This window comes from Sceloporus undulatus, chromosome 1 (assembly GCF_019175285.1).
Source record: "Sceloporus undulatus isolate JIND9_A2432 ecotype Alabama chromosome 1, SceUnd_v1.1, whole genome shotgun sequence".
Lineage (NCBI taxonomy): Eukaryota > Metazoa > Chordata > Lepidosauria > Squamata > Phrynosomatidae > Sceloporus > Sceloporus undulatus.
Window position 1 is genome coordinate 371,317,051 of NC_056522.1, and position 16,797 is coordinate 371,333,847.

Consider the following 16,797-nt stretch of genomic DNA (forward strand, 5'->3'; position numbering starts at 1 on the left):
CAACTTCAGCTGCCAGACATCCCAGCCCATGGCCCACAGTTACATATTCAAGAGTTGAAAATAAAAACATCTGGACTAAGAACCACTGCACTAGGGGTCTGCAGCCAAAGGTTTACCTGTCATTCTAAGCACTGATATGAATTTCATTCAGCTTTCCACTTCTTTTTCTGCCTGCCTTTTCACACAGTTTGCCTAATGGTTAGGTCTTCTCTAAGAGTTGTCATTTGTGGTTAAGAAACATCCTCCACCCTCAGGCTGGATGTTAATGCAAGTTCCTCCTCCTGCTTTCAGAATTTTCAGTGATGAGAGATAACAGGATATTGAACGGAATGAGCTCTGTAGTTTTCCAAACTATAGTATGGAATTCAGCTTGCCATTTTACAGGCTGTTGCTTGCATGACTGGGTCAAAATAAATATTAATAGGAAAGCATCTTCCCTCTGGACTGAGCTCATTTTCCCCACTCATAGTGGAATTTCTTCAGAGATATGCACCTCAGCAATTGGCCTTGAAAATTAAGTCCACGTTTATCTTCCAGTAACCAATCACAAAACAAAGTATGCTAAATGCAAGCTATATAAAAGAAACAACTTTTACAGAAGCAAATCTCAAAAAAAGTTCCTAAGGCCCGTTACAAATGGGCTCTTTAGTACGCGTGGAGCACGCACGAGGGTTAGAAAGGGGCGGTGCTTCCGCACCCCCCTAACCCTAGTGCGCGCTCTGCACACACAAAATGGCGGCAGCCATTCCACATGGCCGCCGCCATGAGGACGTCATGACCGCGCCGCCTCTATACGGGGCGGCGCGGAAGTGACGTCCTCGCTCTGCGCCAGGGCGCCTAGTGCGCCCTTAGCGCGGAGCAGGAAGGAGCTCCGTTTCGGAGCTCCTTCCTGGTTTGGTCTGGTTTGGTCTGGTTTGGTCTGCTGGGCGCAGCCTTCACACGGCCCCTTTCTCCTCCTCCCCGCCGCCGCGGGGTGTCCTTGGGGCTTGAAGCCCCAGGGACACCCCTTTTCAGGCTGCAGGGAAACGGCATTTTGCTGCTTCCCCGCAGCCTGAAAAGCGACGGATTGGGGCCTCAGCGGCTGCCATTCTGGCCACTGAGCCCCGATACACCGGGGAAAGGGGCGGGTAAAGCCCGCCCCAAATAGGCGGTCTGTAACCCACCTAAATGTCCCATTTAGTCTCATACTGTACATTCTGCAGACTGTGAACTTTCTAGGTGTGGTGAGAAAATGCCCAAATTGTTAGACATTACACCAGGTCCTGCTCACTCTGCTCTTGGCCCTGTCCCCTCAACAGTGCTAGAAGTTGAACTTAGCTCCGACCAAACAAATTTCTGCACCCTTGCTCTAGGAACAAGGATCCTGACCCAGAACAAGGCAACTTCCTATGGTTTAAATCTTAAAGGGGGGGGAGGGGACAAGTACGAAGTACTGGCAGCCAGAGACCATAGCAAGACCTGAGAATGAATGGTTGGTAAGGGAGTGCTCTAGACCTGTGATTCTCACTCTCTGAGCTTCCAAATGTTCTGAACTTCAGTGCCTAGAATCCCTTACCATGAACCACAGTGGCTGCACCTTCATATCTGGAGGACCAAAGGTTGAGAACCCCTGCTTCTAGAGCAGCTTTTGCCAACCTGGTACTGTCCATTTGTGTTGGTTCCTGAACAGCATGGTGGAATTATTTAAGTCCGTGGTTCCCAAGCTATGGTCTTCCAGATGTTTGGACTTCAGCTCCCATAATTCCTGACTGGGGCTTCTGGGATATGAAGTCCAAAACAAATAAAAACCAAAGCTTGGGAACCACTGCTTTAAGTGATTGGGAGAAAGTCAACAGCGATTTCTTCAAAGCAGAACTCTTCAATGATCAAGACAACCTCCATCTATATGTAAATGCTGCTGCTCCAAGCCTTCCTCCTGCACAGCAATCATGCCAAGCCGAGTTCATTCTTGTGCATTACTGCCTGGCATTTCCAAGGCACACATGCCCAGGCAGTGCCATTAAAACAATGTAAAAAAAAACGTGCCCAAGCAAGGAAAAAGGAATGTTAATGTTAAAGGACAAAAACCAAAAAGAAAAGGCAAGGCTTAGGTGGATGCCAAGACGAATAAGGATTGTGTCAAAATGGGGGGGGCAGGGGAACAGTTACATTAGCTCTTTAAGGGCAATGCAATATGACAAATTCAAATTTGCATGACAATTATCTGATGAAGAAAACTGAACTTGCTGAAATGGATAAATTGACAATGTCGATTAAAGAGAAATCTTTAAGAAAGTTTGCAAATTGTTTATTACTTTTTGAAGTCCCATTGAGGGTATACATCAGTTTTAGGCTTTGTAAAATAAATGGAGTTTGTATGTTGTAGAAGCATAGCTATAATATCACATAAAGGAAGCAGAGTAATAGTGGGTTATGTGGTGGAAAGTCAGCAGGGTATGTACAGTTGGCCCTCCATATCCATAAGTTCTTTATCCATGAATTCCACCATTCACAGCTTGAATTTTTTTTAAAGTTCCAAAAAGCAAACCTTGATGTTGCCATTTTATATAAGGGGCACCATTTTACTACACCATTGTAATTAATGGATTTAAGCATCCACAGATTTTGGTATCCACAGAGGGTCCTGGAACCAAACTTCGGCAGATCCCAAGAGCCCACTGTATTGTCTCTTGTTTTGTTGTTTAGTTGGGTCAGCAGTTTTGTTGTTGTTTACATATGTTTGTTTTAGATACATATACAAATTGTGTGTGTGGTTATGTTTATATTTAATAAAAATGATTTTGTAACAATTTGCTTGACAAAGCCTGTGATCTGCAGCAATCATTTTTCATTTAGTAAGAGAGGAGTAGGTCATGGGATAGAGAAAGACTGTAGTGCCAAAGGACAACACAAACCTCCTCCTCTCCTTCCCCACCCAAAACATGGTGTTACGTGCCCATTTTCACCTCCTTCATCTATCCAAGCAACTTCCAGCATGTGTGCAATATAAACTGGGAAGACTAAACACCTTCCTGCTAATTGATGTTAAAGGTGAATATTGCAAAACATTACAGCAATCTTTGACCCACTGTATCAGGGATGGGAAATCAGAGGCTTGCTAGAGGTTATTTTAGATGCTAATTCCCATCCACCCAAGTTAGCGTGGCCAATGGTTCCGATGTTAGCAATTGTGGTGCACCATCTAGAGGAGCACAAGTGCCCTACCTCTGTACTACAGAAAAGTTTGTTGTGTGCCATCAATTCCTTTCTGAGACATGGTGACCCTAAAGTGCAGTGTAGTGATTTGAAAGGTGGATTGTGACTTTGGAGACCAGGGTTCAAATCCTGGCTCAGCCATATAAACCCACTGGGTAACCCTGTGCAAGTCACACTCTCTCAGCCTTGGAGGATGGCAATGGCAAACCGCCTCAGAAGCAACTTGCCAAGAAAACCCAATGATTGGTTTGCTTTAGAGTCACCATAAGTTGGAAGCAACAATAACAAAAGTAAAACTATGACAGGGTGTTTTTTGGCAAGATTTGTTCAGCCTTTGCCTTCGTCTGAGGCTGAGAGAGTGGGACTAGCCCAAAGTCACCCAGTGGGTTTCCATGGCTGAGCAGGGATTTGAACTGCTACTTAAAACAATCTCTCCCTTTTTACCACCCATCGCCTGAGGATTTGTAAAGGCTACAGCCAATTTCATTGCCAGCAAGGGCATCAGATCAAAACCAACCCACTTAGTCATGAATTGAGTTGTTCTTTGTGGACACAAAGTGCAGAAGCAAAATGTTCCAATAAACAGCCCTCCCTGGAATCCTACGAAGATTAACAACCAAATGGGATAATGTGTCTCTTCAAATAAGAGTCTTTGCTAGCCTTATCTGGAGATGCCAAATACAAGGGTTTTCTACCTACATTCCATAGAGCATAGACAAGTTCCTTTTCCATGCTATTGTGTTGCAACACTGAACCACACTGCATCCCCTGCATATCCGCTGTTCAATCTTCCTAAGGGGGAAACATTCTCAGCTGCCTCTACAGATGGTTGTGTAACTGGTAAATTAGGTTTTCTAGGTACAGAAAATACCATGCGAAGAGCAGCTTGGACACAGAAGGAGGAGCGAAGATAGGAGGAAGGAATATCAACAACCTAAGATATGCAGACAACACCATACTACTAGCAGAAACATCACAGACTTGGAACAATCACTAAAGAACACCAAGATCATCAGGGAAGGCTTTCTCTTGGTCCCACCACCATTGTAGGCTCATTTGGTGTGGACATGAGAGAGAGAGCCTCCTCAGTGGTTGCTCCCGCCCTTTGGAACTTCCTTCTACAGGAGGTTACACTGGCTCCCTCCCTTCCTGCTTGCTTTTCGATGGCAGTCGAAGACGTTTTTACTTAAACAAGCACTTAAAATATAAGCACACTGCAGTGGTTTTTCTATTGAGCATGTGTATTGCCTTTTAACTCCTATTATATTTTAATGTAATTTTATATTACATTTTAAATTGTATTTTTAGGTGATTTTAACTGTTTAAATTTTACTGTAATGCTTTTAAATCTGTGAGCTGCCTTGGGTCCCTTCAGGGAGAAAGGCAGCATATAAATGAAATAAATAACAATAAAGACAATTTTTGTGGGTTTTTTCAGGCTATGAGGCTATGATGTTTTGTCAGCAGCTGTGGCTGGCATCTTCAGAGAAAGCCCCCCAAAACTCACAAAAACTATGGATGCAGACTGTGAAAGACTTCAGTTTCACAAAAGAAAGAAAGAAAGAAAGAAAGAAAATCAAATAAGAAGGCAGCTGTAATGTTAAACTTAAAGAAAAACAAAAATAATGACCACAGAGGATTTACATAAATCCAGCCTACTAGATAATGAAGAAATCAAAATAGCTAAAAGATTTTCCATATCTTGGATCAAACATTACTCAGAACAGAGAACGCAGCTCAGAAATCAGAAGAAGATTAGGAAAAGGAAGGGCAGCTATGAAAGAACTAGACAAAATCCCAAAGTGTAAAGATATACAGCTGAACACTAACGTTAGAATCATTCAAGCCACTGTGTTCCCCATCACCATGTACGGATGTGAGAGCTGGATGGTTAAGAAAGCAGATAGGAAGAAAATAAACTCATCTGAGATGAGGTGCTGGAGAAGAGTGCTAAGGATAGCATGGACAGCTATAAAAGCAAACAAATGGGTCCTAGAATAGATCAAGCCTGAAATCTCCCTGGAAGCCAAGATGACCAAATTGAGGCTGTCATACTTCAGCCACATCATGAAAAGGCACAACTCATAAGAAAAGACAGTGATGCTGGGGAAAGTGGAGGGAAGTAGAAAGGAAGGAAGACCTCATGCTAGATGGATAGACTCAATCAGGGAAACCATGGGCCTGAGCGTGCAAGATCTGAACAGAGAGGTAGAGGATAGGGGATCTTGGAGACGTCTGATTCACAGGGTTGCCATGAGTCGAGATCGACTCAAAGGCAGCTAATGACAACAAGTGGGAGGAAGAACACTTTGCTAGGAAACTAGCGAACTTTGGTTAACTCAAAGCTTCTGCAGGGAGAGGAGGAGGAGAAATGTCTTCTTAGAAAAGCCACCACTATCCCACATCCTTCCTGCTGAAATATTTAGCCTTTCTCAGTTCAGGGTAATCTAGTCTGGTTTCCCAGCTGCAATTACTTTCATTACCAGATCACACTATATAATTATAGCAATATATTTCACTTGAACTGTCATGGCTACATCCTATGGAATCCTGGGTTTTGTAGTTTATGGTGGATTGCTTAGAATTCTGTTTAGTGCTTTACCAAGCTACAAACCTCAGGATTCCACAGAATGCAACCATGGCTGTGAAAGTGATATCAAAGTGCTATAACTATGTGAAAAGGATCCAGGTTTGGTTTTACTCTCTCCAGTCTACAGCCATCATCCAGGGAGCAGCTACATTTGGGGACATAAAGGACACTGATGTTTTCCCTCTACTAGGATGTTTGGAAAATGTTCTTCTCTCTAGTTAACAGTCCACTTCTTAATGAGATGGCTGTTTTCTATGTAGTTTGGACTACAGCAATCCTTAGCACATGTCCTAATATAACAGAATGGTGCTCTCTACAGAAAAATGGGGCAGTGGGGGGAGGAATCCCTGCATGCAGAAAATAAGTATGTCCAGGACAGAAGCTGGAAAACTGTGGTTCCCAGAATCTCCAGTTGGCATGGACATTGGTGCCATGCAGATTGGGATGTTCTGGGAGCTGCAGTCTAAAAAGGCAACTCTGCTAAAGACTGGTTGAAGAGAAAGTTAAATGACTTCTCCTTAATTTGCTCATTTTCTGTATGTTAGGCAAATGACTATTTCCCAACCTACCCTTCTTGTTTTCAAACTGGTCTTTCACTAGAGCACATGGCTGCAGAACTGGTAAACAGGCATACCTCAGTTAACAAAGCCTCTGACAAAGAAGTTCTTTTTTACAAAGTCTTTTTATGGGAGCCCATTCCAGCCAAATCATTTTCTTCTTCACCCTCTGTCTAGCTGGAAGTTTTCTGCAGCATTGGTATTGGGAGGATGGTGAAGGAGGTTAGAGAAAGACAGACTTTCAGTGTTGGGTTGCAGCAGTATGTCTGCAATAAACAATACAATAAAGCTGGGCCTGGGAAAGAACAGGATTCTATTTTAGGTGATCCTACTGTAACAATGCATGCCTACCCACAATAGACAAGGTAAACAATTACCTTCAAAATAACTGAGGTCCAAAACACACTGCAGAAATAATCCAGTTTGAGACTGCTTTGATTGCCCTGGTACAATGCTGGGGAATTCTGGGAAGTGTAATTTTGTAAGACATTTTCGCCTACTTTGTCAGAGAGCTCTGGTGCCACAATAAACTACAATTCCCAGGATTCCCTAGCACTGAGCCAGAGCAGTTAAAGATGGGTTATCTCAAACTGCAGTGTGTTTTGGACACATTCAAGAAGAGCAAAACAGAAAGAAAAGGAGAAAGCAGACTAGCGTACCTGCACAGATAGCAGGAGTGGGCAAATTGTGGCCCTAGAACAAGAATGATTTTGCATGTCGTCTGATAATCCTTTGTTTTTCCCAATCAAAAAGGTCAGTTTCCCTCCAGGAAGCCTAAGGAGAGGCAATTCACCTCTCACATTGTTTGCCAGGCCTCCCTAACATCAATAAAACACCCCAGCATGGTGTAGTGGTTTCGCCATTGGTGAACGACTCTGGAAATCAGGGCCATGAAAACCCACTGGGTGACCTTGGGTAAGTCACACAATCTTAGCCCCAGAAAAACCTGTCATAGGGTCATCTTAAAGTTACTGTAAGTGAGAAACAACTTGAAGGCATACAACAAGTTTTCAAAAAAGCCACAAGTGAATCTACAACCACATCCATTTTTGTTGGGGTTTCGGCAGTCCATATGACCCCCAGGACCCTCTGAAGTTCTCACTCCCATAAACTAATGGAAGGCCAATTTGCCACAGAAGGATATTGCCATTGTAGAGGTTTCCATCAATAGTCATTCTCCTTTGTCAGTTGGAAATTTGTGGGGAGGATATGGGATTATGGGGGCTCATTCCCATTTACATTTAAACTGGTGAATCAATTCCAGTTGATGCGTCATTCTCACTATGGAAGCAGGTCTTTTCTTTATTTGCTTCTTTTTTGGCTCAATTGTTGCTCCCACTTGTTTGTGCCACTTCAAAATGCCTGTCAATCATCTACGCATCATTGGTGATGCAACCAGGAACACATTCAAGAAAACACGGGAGGTTCAATGACAGGGGCCCATTCAGCGACACACAAACTCTGTGTTTTCCACTACTGCTTTAGAAAAATCTGGGGCTCCTCTGAACTCTGTGATTGACCCTTTCCAGACCAATAGCCTCCTCATCTGAACCTTACAGGGTTGTTCTGAAAGATCAGAGAAAATGCCAAGTGTCCTTAACTCCATATAAAAAGCATGGGATTAATAGATAAATCAAATAACCAAACGAAATGAAGGGCAGGGTTCCTGTGCGTTCAATAGAATTTACTCCTTAGCTAAGCTCCAATCTTTTATTTGATCATTGGTTAGTGCCATTAATTCATCAACTGAAAAGACATTTCCAGTTAACCAAGCTGCAAAACTGCAGTGTTACTAATCATATTTACCAGAAATTAAATCCTCATGAACTCAGTGATACTTGCTTCCAAGTAAGGCACATTGAACTCAGTGGTTAGTCAGCACTTCGATAAACATCGAAATGTCAAAACAAATAGAGAGTACCAGAAGGGACTGGAGCGAAGATCACACTTCCCTTTACACCAAAAAGGTGATTTCATGCACCCAGAGAAAAGACTGTACTTTCACACTTCCTTTCTTGCTTCTCATTTAATATCTTTTTCTTTGAATTGCTTTTGACTGCCTGGAAATCTATAATTGCACCCTCTCTGTCCTTTTATTATTAACTCTTTGGCATAAAAAACAGGATTATTATGTAAGCCACCTTCTAAATGTCAAAAGCAGCAACTCAAGCTTCAGGTTTATGAACCCACTGAGAAAAAGCATATGCCTTATAAAAGCCAGTAGTCCTAAGATTTATAAGCAGGATCTAACGTGACCATCTAATAAACCAGGGAAGGCCCTATAGAAGGGAAAGAGAGATAACCATTCAAGGACACACGAGTAGAGAGATGTCAACCTGCAGATTGCAAATTATGGCATCTTAAGGACAAAATACAGAACAGCTTTGAGTTATGTTTGTGTACAAAAGTCAGAGGCCCAAGTTTAACTGATGAAATAATCAGCTAAAGCTTCCATTCATCAAATTAGCAGGAGTCTGCAGTGATCTGTAGGAGCAAATTTAAATAATTAAACAAGCAGTGTTACAACTTTGGGCCATACAACTGTCTTTTTTGTTATAACCAGTTTTTTATCCCAAGACTCTAGTGGTTGACAGAAAGAGAGAGATGGGGAGAATGAGAGCAAATGGCCAGCAGTACACTTATGACTTTCAAAACAGATGTTTGTTTTTCCATGTTACACAGTTTAGGCCCCAAAAGCCTATTTAAAAGGTGAAGTTTCCAGAGGAGTAAGTCACCCTTGAGGGATCAGTCTAGGAACTCTGGGGCAGATCAAGGCCCACAAAAATAGCTTGGAGACCTGGTTAATATTTGGGAGACCACCAACAAATCCCAGGTGCTGTCAGCTGTATTTCAGAGAAAGGAATGGGCAAAAACACTTCTGAATATTCCTTGCCTAAGAAAACCTTATGAAATTCATGGGTTACCCTAGGTTGACCAACAACTTGAAGGCACATATTTACACATACAATATTTTAAAGTATTAGTTAGCCTAGCATAAAAATGACCAAAAGTCCATAATCAATAACAATACTCTTGTTTCTTGCATTTGTAAGAAACAATTTACTTGCAACGTATCGGTAGTTACATTTAACTTATTTTCTTGCAGTAATGAGAGTGTAAGAAGAGCAAAATCATATTTCAAATGTAAAATGGCAAGAGAAAATGAAGCTAATTCATTATTGCTATGTTTCACTGTTAAGAGTTATTTGCAAAAGACATGTTTACAGGCATTTTGGCAGTCAATTTTGAAGATTTATACCATATCCATCATTAGGTCTCCCAAGGTCTCCCATCAGGTCTCCCATCAAGTCTTCCCCTCCAAGACGCTTTTTTGAACAAAACAGCAAAAAATAGCCTAATAAACAACACAAGCCACATAAATTATCATTCTAAACACTGCAATGAGTAATAACAACCAATTGCTTCCTTGGCAGCTATAACAGTGGGAACAAACTCCTCTTAAAAAGTTACTTTTCCAAGCTTTGTCTGTTTTAGGAACACAATCATGGCCCTGTTTTCATTACATGATTTCTCTTTCTGTGGTTGAAGACCAGCTGCGACTATTTCATACAACAGTCAGATCCTGAGACCATTTTTTACAACGGAAATAGTCTGAATAGCTTTTTCCACCAGAGCTTAAAGGTCTGCCTTCCATAAGAAGCAAACACTGTTTGTCGTGGTCCCTGAGACCCTCCAGCAAGGGAAAAGCTTCCTGTTAATTCCACAGCTATGTCTCATTCTCATGTCCCCAAGCCTCAAAGGAGAAATGCCAAATAGTTACAGAACTAGCGGGCTTCTTCTAACAACAACTACCACTTGCAGTTAGTTATGATATTCAGTTGGTGTTTTAAAGAGCTCTCTACCCAGATCTGAGCATGTATGGCTCTTCCTTTCATGCTAATGCATGCTCCCAGAGTAAATTTCTTTATTTTTAGAAGTGTGCACATCTGCACACATACACACATTGTAGCACTACAAGGGGGTGGAAAGCAAACAGGTGACAAAATTGAAAAAGATAATGGACTGGAAATGATGCTCGGGCTTCTGTACCCATTTATGTTTAGACTGGGGAAGAGAAGGTTAAGGTGTGACATGATAGCCCTTTTTAAATATTTGAAAGGATGACATATTGAAGATAGAGCAAGCTTATTTTCTGCTGTTCCAGAGACCAGGACATAGAGCAATGGATTCAAACTACAGGGAAAGAGATTCCACCTAAACATTAGAAAGAACTTCCTGACAGTAAGAATTGTTTGACACTGGAGTGTGATGGAGTCTCCTTCTTTGGAGATTTTTATACAGAGGCTGGATGGCCATCTGTTGGAAGTGTTTTAATTGTGTCTTCCTGCATGGCGGTGGTTGGATTGGACGACTTTGGGGTCTCTTCCAACTCTATGATTCTATGACCATAACAAAGGTCTTTGTTTTTTTTAAATTAAACTGTTGCTTTTGAAAAGACAGCCTCTATCTCTTCTGTATTCAAATCCCTGTCCCATGGCAAACCATGCTCCTCTATAACTGGTACCCAGAGACACAAGCAAACTTTATTGTTATTGCTAACTATTCCATTCTATTCTATCATCATATCACCTGGGGACACTTTAGCTGGAGATCCTGCACTGAGCAGGGCACTGGACTCACTGGCCCATGAGGCACCTTCCAACTGTATGGCTGCATCTACACTTGAGAATTAATGTAGTTTGACACCACTTTAACTGCCATGGCTCAAAGCTATGGAATTCTGGGATTTGTCGTTTTGTAAGATATTTACCCATCTATGTCAGAGAGCTCTGGTGCCACAACTAACTGCAAATCCTAAGATTCCATATCATTGAACCATGCATTAATTCTGCAGTGGGGCAGCAGCCTATAATTCCTTCATCGTCAGATATGGGGCCATTCAGACTACCTTTTACCCCAGATCAAGAACCAAATTATGCATGTGAAGTTCATATTTGCCCACAAGCAAATCTGAGGCTTCCACAACCATTTCCTTAGCATGGGTCATTTGGAATCAGAGTAAAAGCTGTATCTTTTGGGGTGGGAAACGGGTTCTGCGAATATGAATTTCCCCGCAGTTCTGCAGAGGGTGGAACTGGAGAAAGGGTGCCAAGAGTGACAGAGGAGGAGGATGAGGAGGATGAAGGAGCCGGGGGGGGGGGAAGAAGGGGGCCATGGAGGGCAATCTGGGTAACGGAGCAGGAGGAGGAGAAGGAAGGAGCAGGACAAAGGGTCAAGTTCAGGGGAGGGAATTAGGTCAGAGGGAGGGCACAGAATGGGACACGCTTCCCTCTCACACCAGGCAGCTTTCTCTCTCTCTTTTTATTTTTTTAAAAATTATTTTTGACAGACTATGTGCATATTTTTTGCTACAGGTAGATAGATATATAGATAGAATGTGCCTACCTGCCTGTTCACTTTCCCTTTCATTTCCTTGCTTCCAGCAGCAGGGCACTTTGTAGGAGGGAATGCTACAATGCGAATGTTACAAACGTTTCTCTTTCCAATTTGGCAAATTGATACAGAAGGCTTTTGCTACTGTCTATAAGGAATTCAGGGGTAGCTGAGGGAAAGCAAAGAATGCATGGCATCCTTTTCTGGCATTCCGAGGTGAGGAATTTATTATTATTATTATTATTATTATTATTATTATTATTACTATTACTGTACATGTATATGAGGCACTCTGGGGTGGCAAGGAGGGAGGATGCAGAGATGGCATTAGATTGCATTTTGGAGTTGAAAACGGGGCCAAGGGAAGATCCATAACCTGCAGTGACCCAAATATCCACAACACACACATACACAGAGGAGGTTTTTAAATTTGACAAAATATGTGCATACTGGCACCTGGTTCTTTAAAAAAAAGAGGGGGGAAGCACACTTCCGATTGCTCAATGGCTGCAGGAAAGTCACCTATGATGAAAGCGGAATTAAATTTGATTGACAGCAAAGGCACCTTCATTTTAAACTGATTTCTCTGCAGGAGCTTAGAGGGCATTCAGGGTTAAAATATCCTGATTGAGGTAGTGGGCACTTGCTTCCGGAGGGATTGGGGGGGGGGGGACTGAATCTTCCCAGTTCCTGCCAGCACAAAAAGGTTAGTATGAATGGGGCCTATATTTATATCCCATTTCCCCACCAGTTTGGGACTCAAGGCAGCTTACAACAGTTAAAAAAATCTTAGTTAAAAATGCACAAAATACAAAAGTGGAAAAATTATTGAACTATACAAAAAATTAAGATCAGTTAAAAACATATGGCATACAAAGCACAACAACTAGGTAAACCCACTGGTGACATGGTAAATTGACCCTTATGCAAGCTCCATTGATTCAAGTTGCAGGGGTTCTTCATATCTGGGTTTCAAGCAATTTAATACTCATTAGTATCAGCAGGTGTCAGCTGTAGGCCAGCGATCATCTAATTCCTTTTTAATGTACTTTTTCCTATGTTTTTAATTGTACAGTTTTTTAATGTTGTGAAGCCGCTCTGAGTCCCAGTTCTGGGAAAAGAGCGGACAGCAAATAAATAAATAAATAAATAAATAAATAATAATAATAATAAGCAATCCAAATCTTTTCATTCATTTTTTTCTTTTGCCCCTTTTCTTTATATACGTTGTATATATAACACCTCGTTTTACTTCCTCTATTTCCTATGTAATTGTTGTTTATATTTCACTATCAATAAAAAAGAAGAAGAAGAAGCTCTGAGCTTTAGTGGATCTGGTGATGACACGGTGATACATAAAAAGCATACATTATTTATAGAGTAAGATAACGGAGTACTCCCCCTTCCACTATGAATTTAACTCCCACCCACACTCTCTGAGTGCTGCAAATTCAATTTATAGCCAGCCATGGCAGGAGGGAGCTAGAAGGACCTCCCTTCTTCACTTCTCATTTGCAGAAGCAAACACACTCTGAGGACTGTCATCAACACAACAGATTTGATAAGCACAACTGTCAAAAGGTGACAGCTGGAGGCCAGTAATAATCAAAAACAATTTCTCCCTCCTGGCTTTTTGTTAGATACAAAAATGCCATTCTGCCTTGATAGCTGACTCTGAGAAAACTTGACTGAGGCCCTATGTCAAGGATATGGAGCTTAAGTTTTATGTTCACAGAGTTACACATGTATTCTGTAGTGCCACTTTGTTAGAGGGTTGAGACCATTATGAAACTGAATGCACAACCAAAGGCACATGCATCATGTACAACCGGCATTTCCATGCACAATACACAGGGCACGACAGATCTGCATGCACAACTCTAATTCTGCAAGCTTTAAATGAATGTAGACATTCTACACCAGACAAAAATGTCTAACTACTTCTGTAGAGAAACTTACTCATGTGTTAACAGCAAAATTCTGGAGCCTGTGCTTGAAACAGCTGGTTTCACTGGTATTTGAGATGCACTGGCCAGTGCCACATTGCTGTTGTTAACTGCCCTTGAATCGGCCCCAACTCATGGTGACCCCATGGATGAGACATCTCCAAGACCTCTTGTTTTCCACTGCTATGCTCAAGTCCTGTAGATTCATACCTATGAATTCCTTGCTTGAGTCCATTCATCTAGTGTCTGGTCTTCCTCTCTTTCTACTACCCTTTACCTTTCCTGGCATTATTGTCTTTTCCAGTGAGATATGCCTTCTCATAATGTACTCCAAGTATAACTCAGTTTTATCATCGCCAAGATCCAGGGAGAGTTTGGGTTTGATCTGATCAAGGACCCATTTGTTTGTCTTCTTGGCCATGCATGGTATCCTCAGTATTCCTCTCCAGCACAACATCTTGAATGAGCTAATTCTTTTCCTATTTTCTTCACTGTCCAGTTGTCACATCCATGCATGATGATGGGAGATACTATGACTTGGTTGAATTTGTTTTTAGTGCTCAGTTATATGTCTTTACTCTTTAAGATCTTGTCTAGCTCATTCCTAGCTGCCCTTCCCATTCCTAGTCTTCTTCTTAGTCTAAGCGTAGGGACTGATATGGACCACCAGCTTATCTGAACATCTGAAAACTGAAATATTCCAAAATCCAAAATTGTCCACATGGATGGCTGATCTAGTGACACCTTTGCTTTCTGATAGTTCAGTGTACACAAACTTTGTATCATGCACAAAATTATTTTTTAAATATTGTATAAAACTACCTTCAGGTAAGGTATAAGAAACATAAAATGAATTTCATGCTTACACTTGGGTCCCATCTCCAAGATTATATATATTCCATAATTTAAAAAAAAATCCAAATTCTGAAACACTTTTGGTCCCAAGCATTTCAGATAAGGGAGATTCAACCTGTAGTAATTTCCAAAGTCAACATTTTCTGTCCAAATGGGGTTGGGCCAAATGCACCAGGTCATAGCTGCATGGACATAGCTACATGCCACAGTACTGCAAGCATGAAGCCTCTCCTAGGGCTAAATTGGCCTGGAGAGGTCAAAAACAAGGTGAAAATGCTCCATCGAGCATTGTTGACCCCTGGAGAATCATTTGGAGCCACAAAGATGGCTTGAGGGGTGTCACATGTGGCCCATGGGCAGCACTTTGCCGACTTGTCATATATTCCCTTGTTCTCACTCTTCCCTTTGATCAATTCACACTCACTCTCTCCCACACATACCATTCTGTCTCTTGAATGCCCCCCAACATGGCAACTGTAAATTAAAATTATCATATGTAAAGCAGGTTAAGATTCAGGAGGGAGGAAGTGTGAAAAAATTGAAGGAAGGGACATCACCAATCTAAGAGATGCAGATGACACCATACTGCTAGCAGAAAACAACAAAGACTCATAACAATTACTTAAGAAAGTCAAGGAAGAAAATGCAAAGGCAGGTTTACAGCTGAACATTAAGAAAACAAAAATAATGACCAAATATGATTTACATAACTTTAAAGCAAATCATAAAGAGGCTTAAATAGTTCAAGATCTTCCATACCTTGGCTCAGTCATTAATCAGATGGAGACTGCAGTCAAGAAATCAGATGACGGTTATGACTTGGAAGTTTAGCTTTGATGGAACAAGACATGATGATCCTGAAGTGTCAAGGTATAACACTGAATACTAAAGTCAGGATGTCCATGCCATCCTATTTTCTGAACAATCAGGGTTTGAATCCCTGTTCAAGCAACACATTTTTGCTTACCTGTAAATGATGCCATTTTCATGGAGAAACATGAGGGCTGAAATTATTTCTGCAGCGTAGAATCGGGCTCGGGCTTCATCAAAGCGTCGGGACTTCTGGATGTGGAACATCAAGTCCCCTCCGTTTACAAATTCCATGACAAAGAAGAGGCGGTCCTAATTCAGCAAGGGAGGCCCATTAATTATGTGCAGTTCTTGCCCCAAATCAAACTTTCAACTTCACTCTCTTTAAAATGAAATAATAAGAAAAAAAATAGCAATATACATCTCGGCTTTCTGTCCTATAGCTTTGACTGCTGTCGGTCAAATGCAGAGCTCTTTATATTACAGATTCCAGAATCTCCTATGGCCAGGATGGCTGGGGGATTCTGGGAGATATAGTCCCCAAAACTACTATTTCTGACTTCTGGCCAAATAATACTTACCATGCTTGTATGGTTTCAACCCTAGGTCCTGTGTGCGTGTGTGCGTGCGCACGCGCACGTGTATCTTCAAATTACCTGTCAGCTTACATGATTCCATTAATTTTACAAATGGTTTTTTTAGGCAAGGAATACTTGTTAGAAGATTTTTGCATTCTCTTTTCCCTCCTTAGATAGATAGGGATTTCTTGCATGAAAACTTCTCTCTCTCTCTCTCTCTCTCTCTCTCTCTCATTCAAACTAACCATGTGATTTAGTTCACTCCCCCTTTTAGGGAAACTAAGGGGCTGAACAGGCCACCCCTTTCAGGCCTACCCAAAATAATAATAACAAAAAACCTAAATAAATCTGCTTGTCGGCTTTTAAAAGCTGGTTTCTTTTGTAGAAATGGATGATCTTACATTAGTACTACGTAATTGATTGATTTGAGAATGCCTTTTGAAATACTTATTTGTGTGGACTGCCATTGTGAAGGTTTTTGGTTCTCTTTTTTTCCAGGTATGTAGTATGCATATTTTACCTGAAGCATGTATATGAAAACACAGAATCATTAAGTGTCCATGTAGGGCACATGTAGTCAGCAGTTTTGCATTTAATAGCAGCCATGCATATGTTCATATTGGACTGTTGATAATATATACGGAGTGCATTAGGATGTTCTTATAAATCAACAACATAAGCACATTTTCTTTTGGAAACCATGGTCAATGAGGACATATTGCAGACTAAATTAATGCTTTGTGCATCATACCAAATAATAATAGTAATAATAATTAGGGTGTGTTGTGTGTTGCAATTATTTGTGATTTGAACATTGAACTATGACTCTGGAGATCATGGTTCGATTTGCCGCTTGGCCATGATTCATGCTT

General features: G+C 41.4%; 1 protein-coding gene across 1 annotated transcript in view; it reads right to left on the reverse strand.

The window, feature by feature from the left end:
* Positions 1-16,797, reverse strand: part of PRKCH (protein kinase C eta) — a 160,743-nt gene that overhangs the window by 30,799 nt on the left and 113,147 nt on the right. Inside the window, exon 10 of the mRNA XM_042447125.1 lies at positions 15,505-15,659. Coding sequence (XP_042303059.1) covers positions 15,505-15,659 — 155 coding nt within the window. The remainder of the gene's footprint in view (positions 1-15,504; positions 15,660-16,797) is intronic.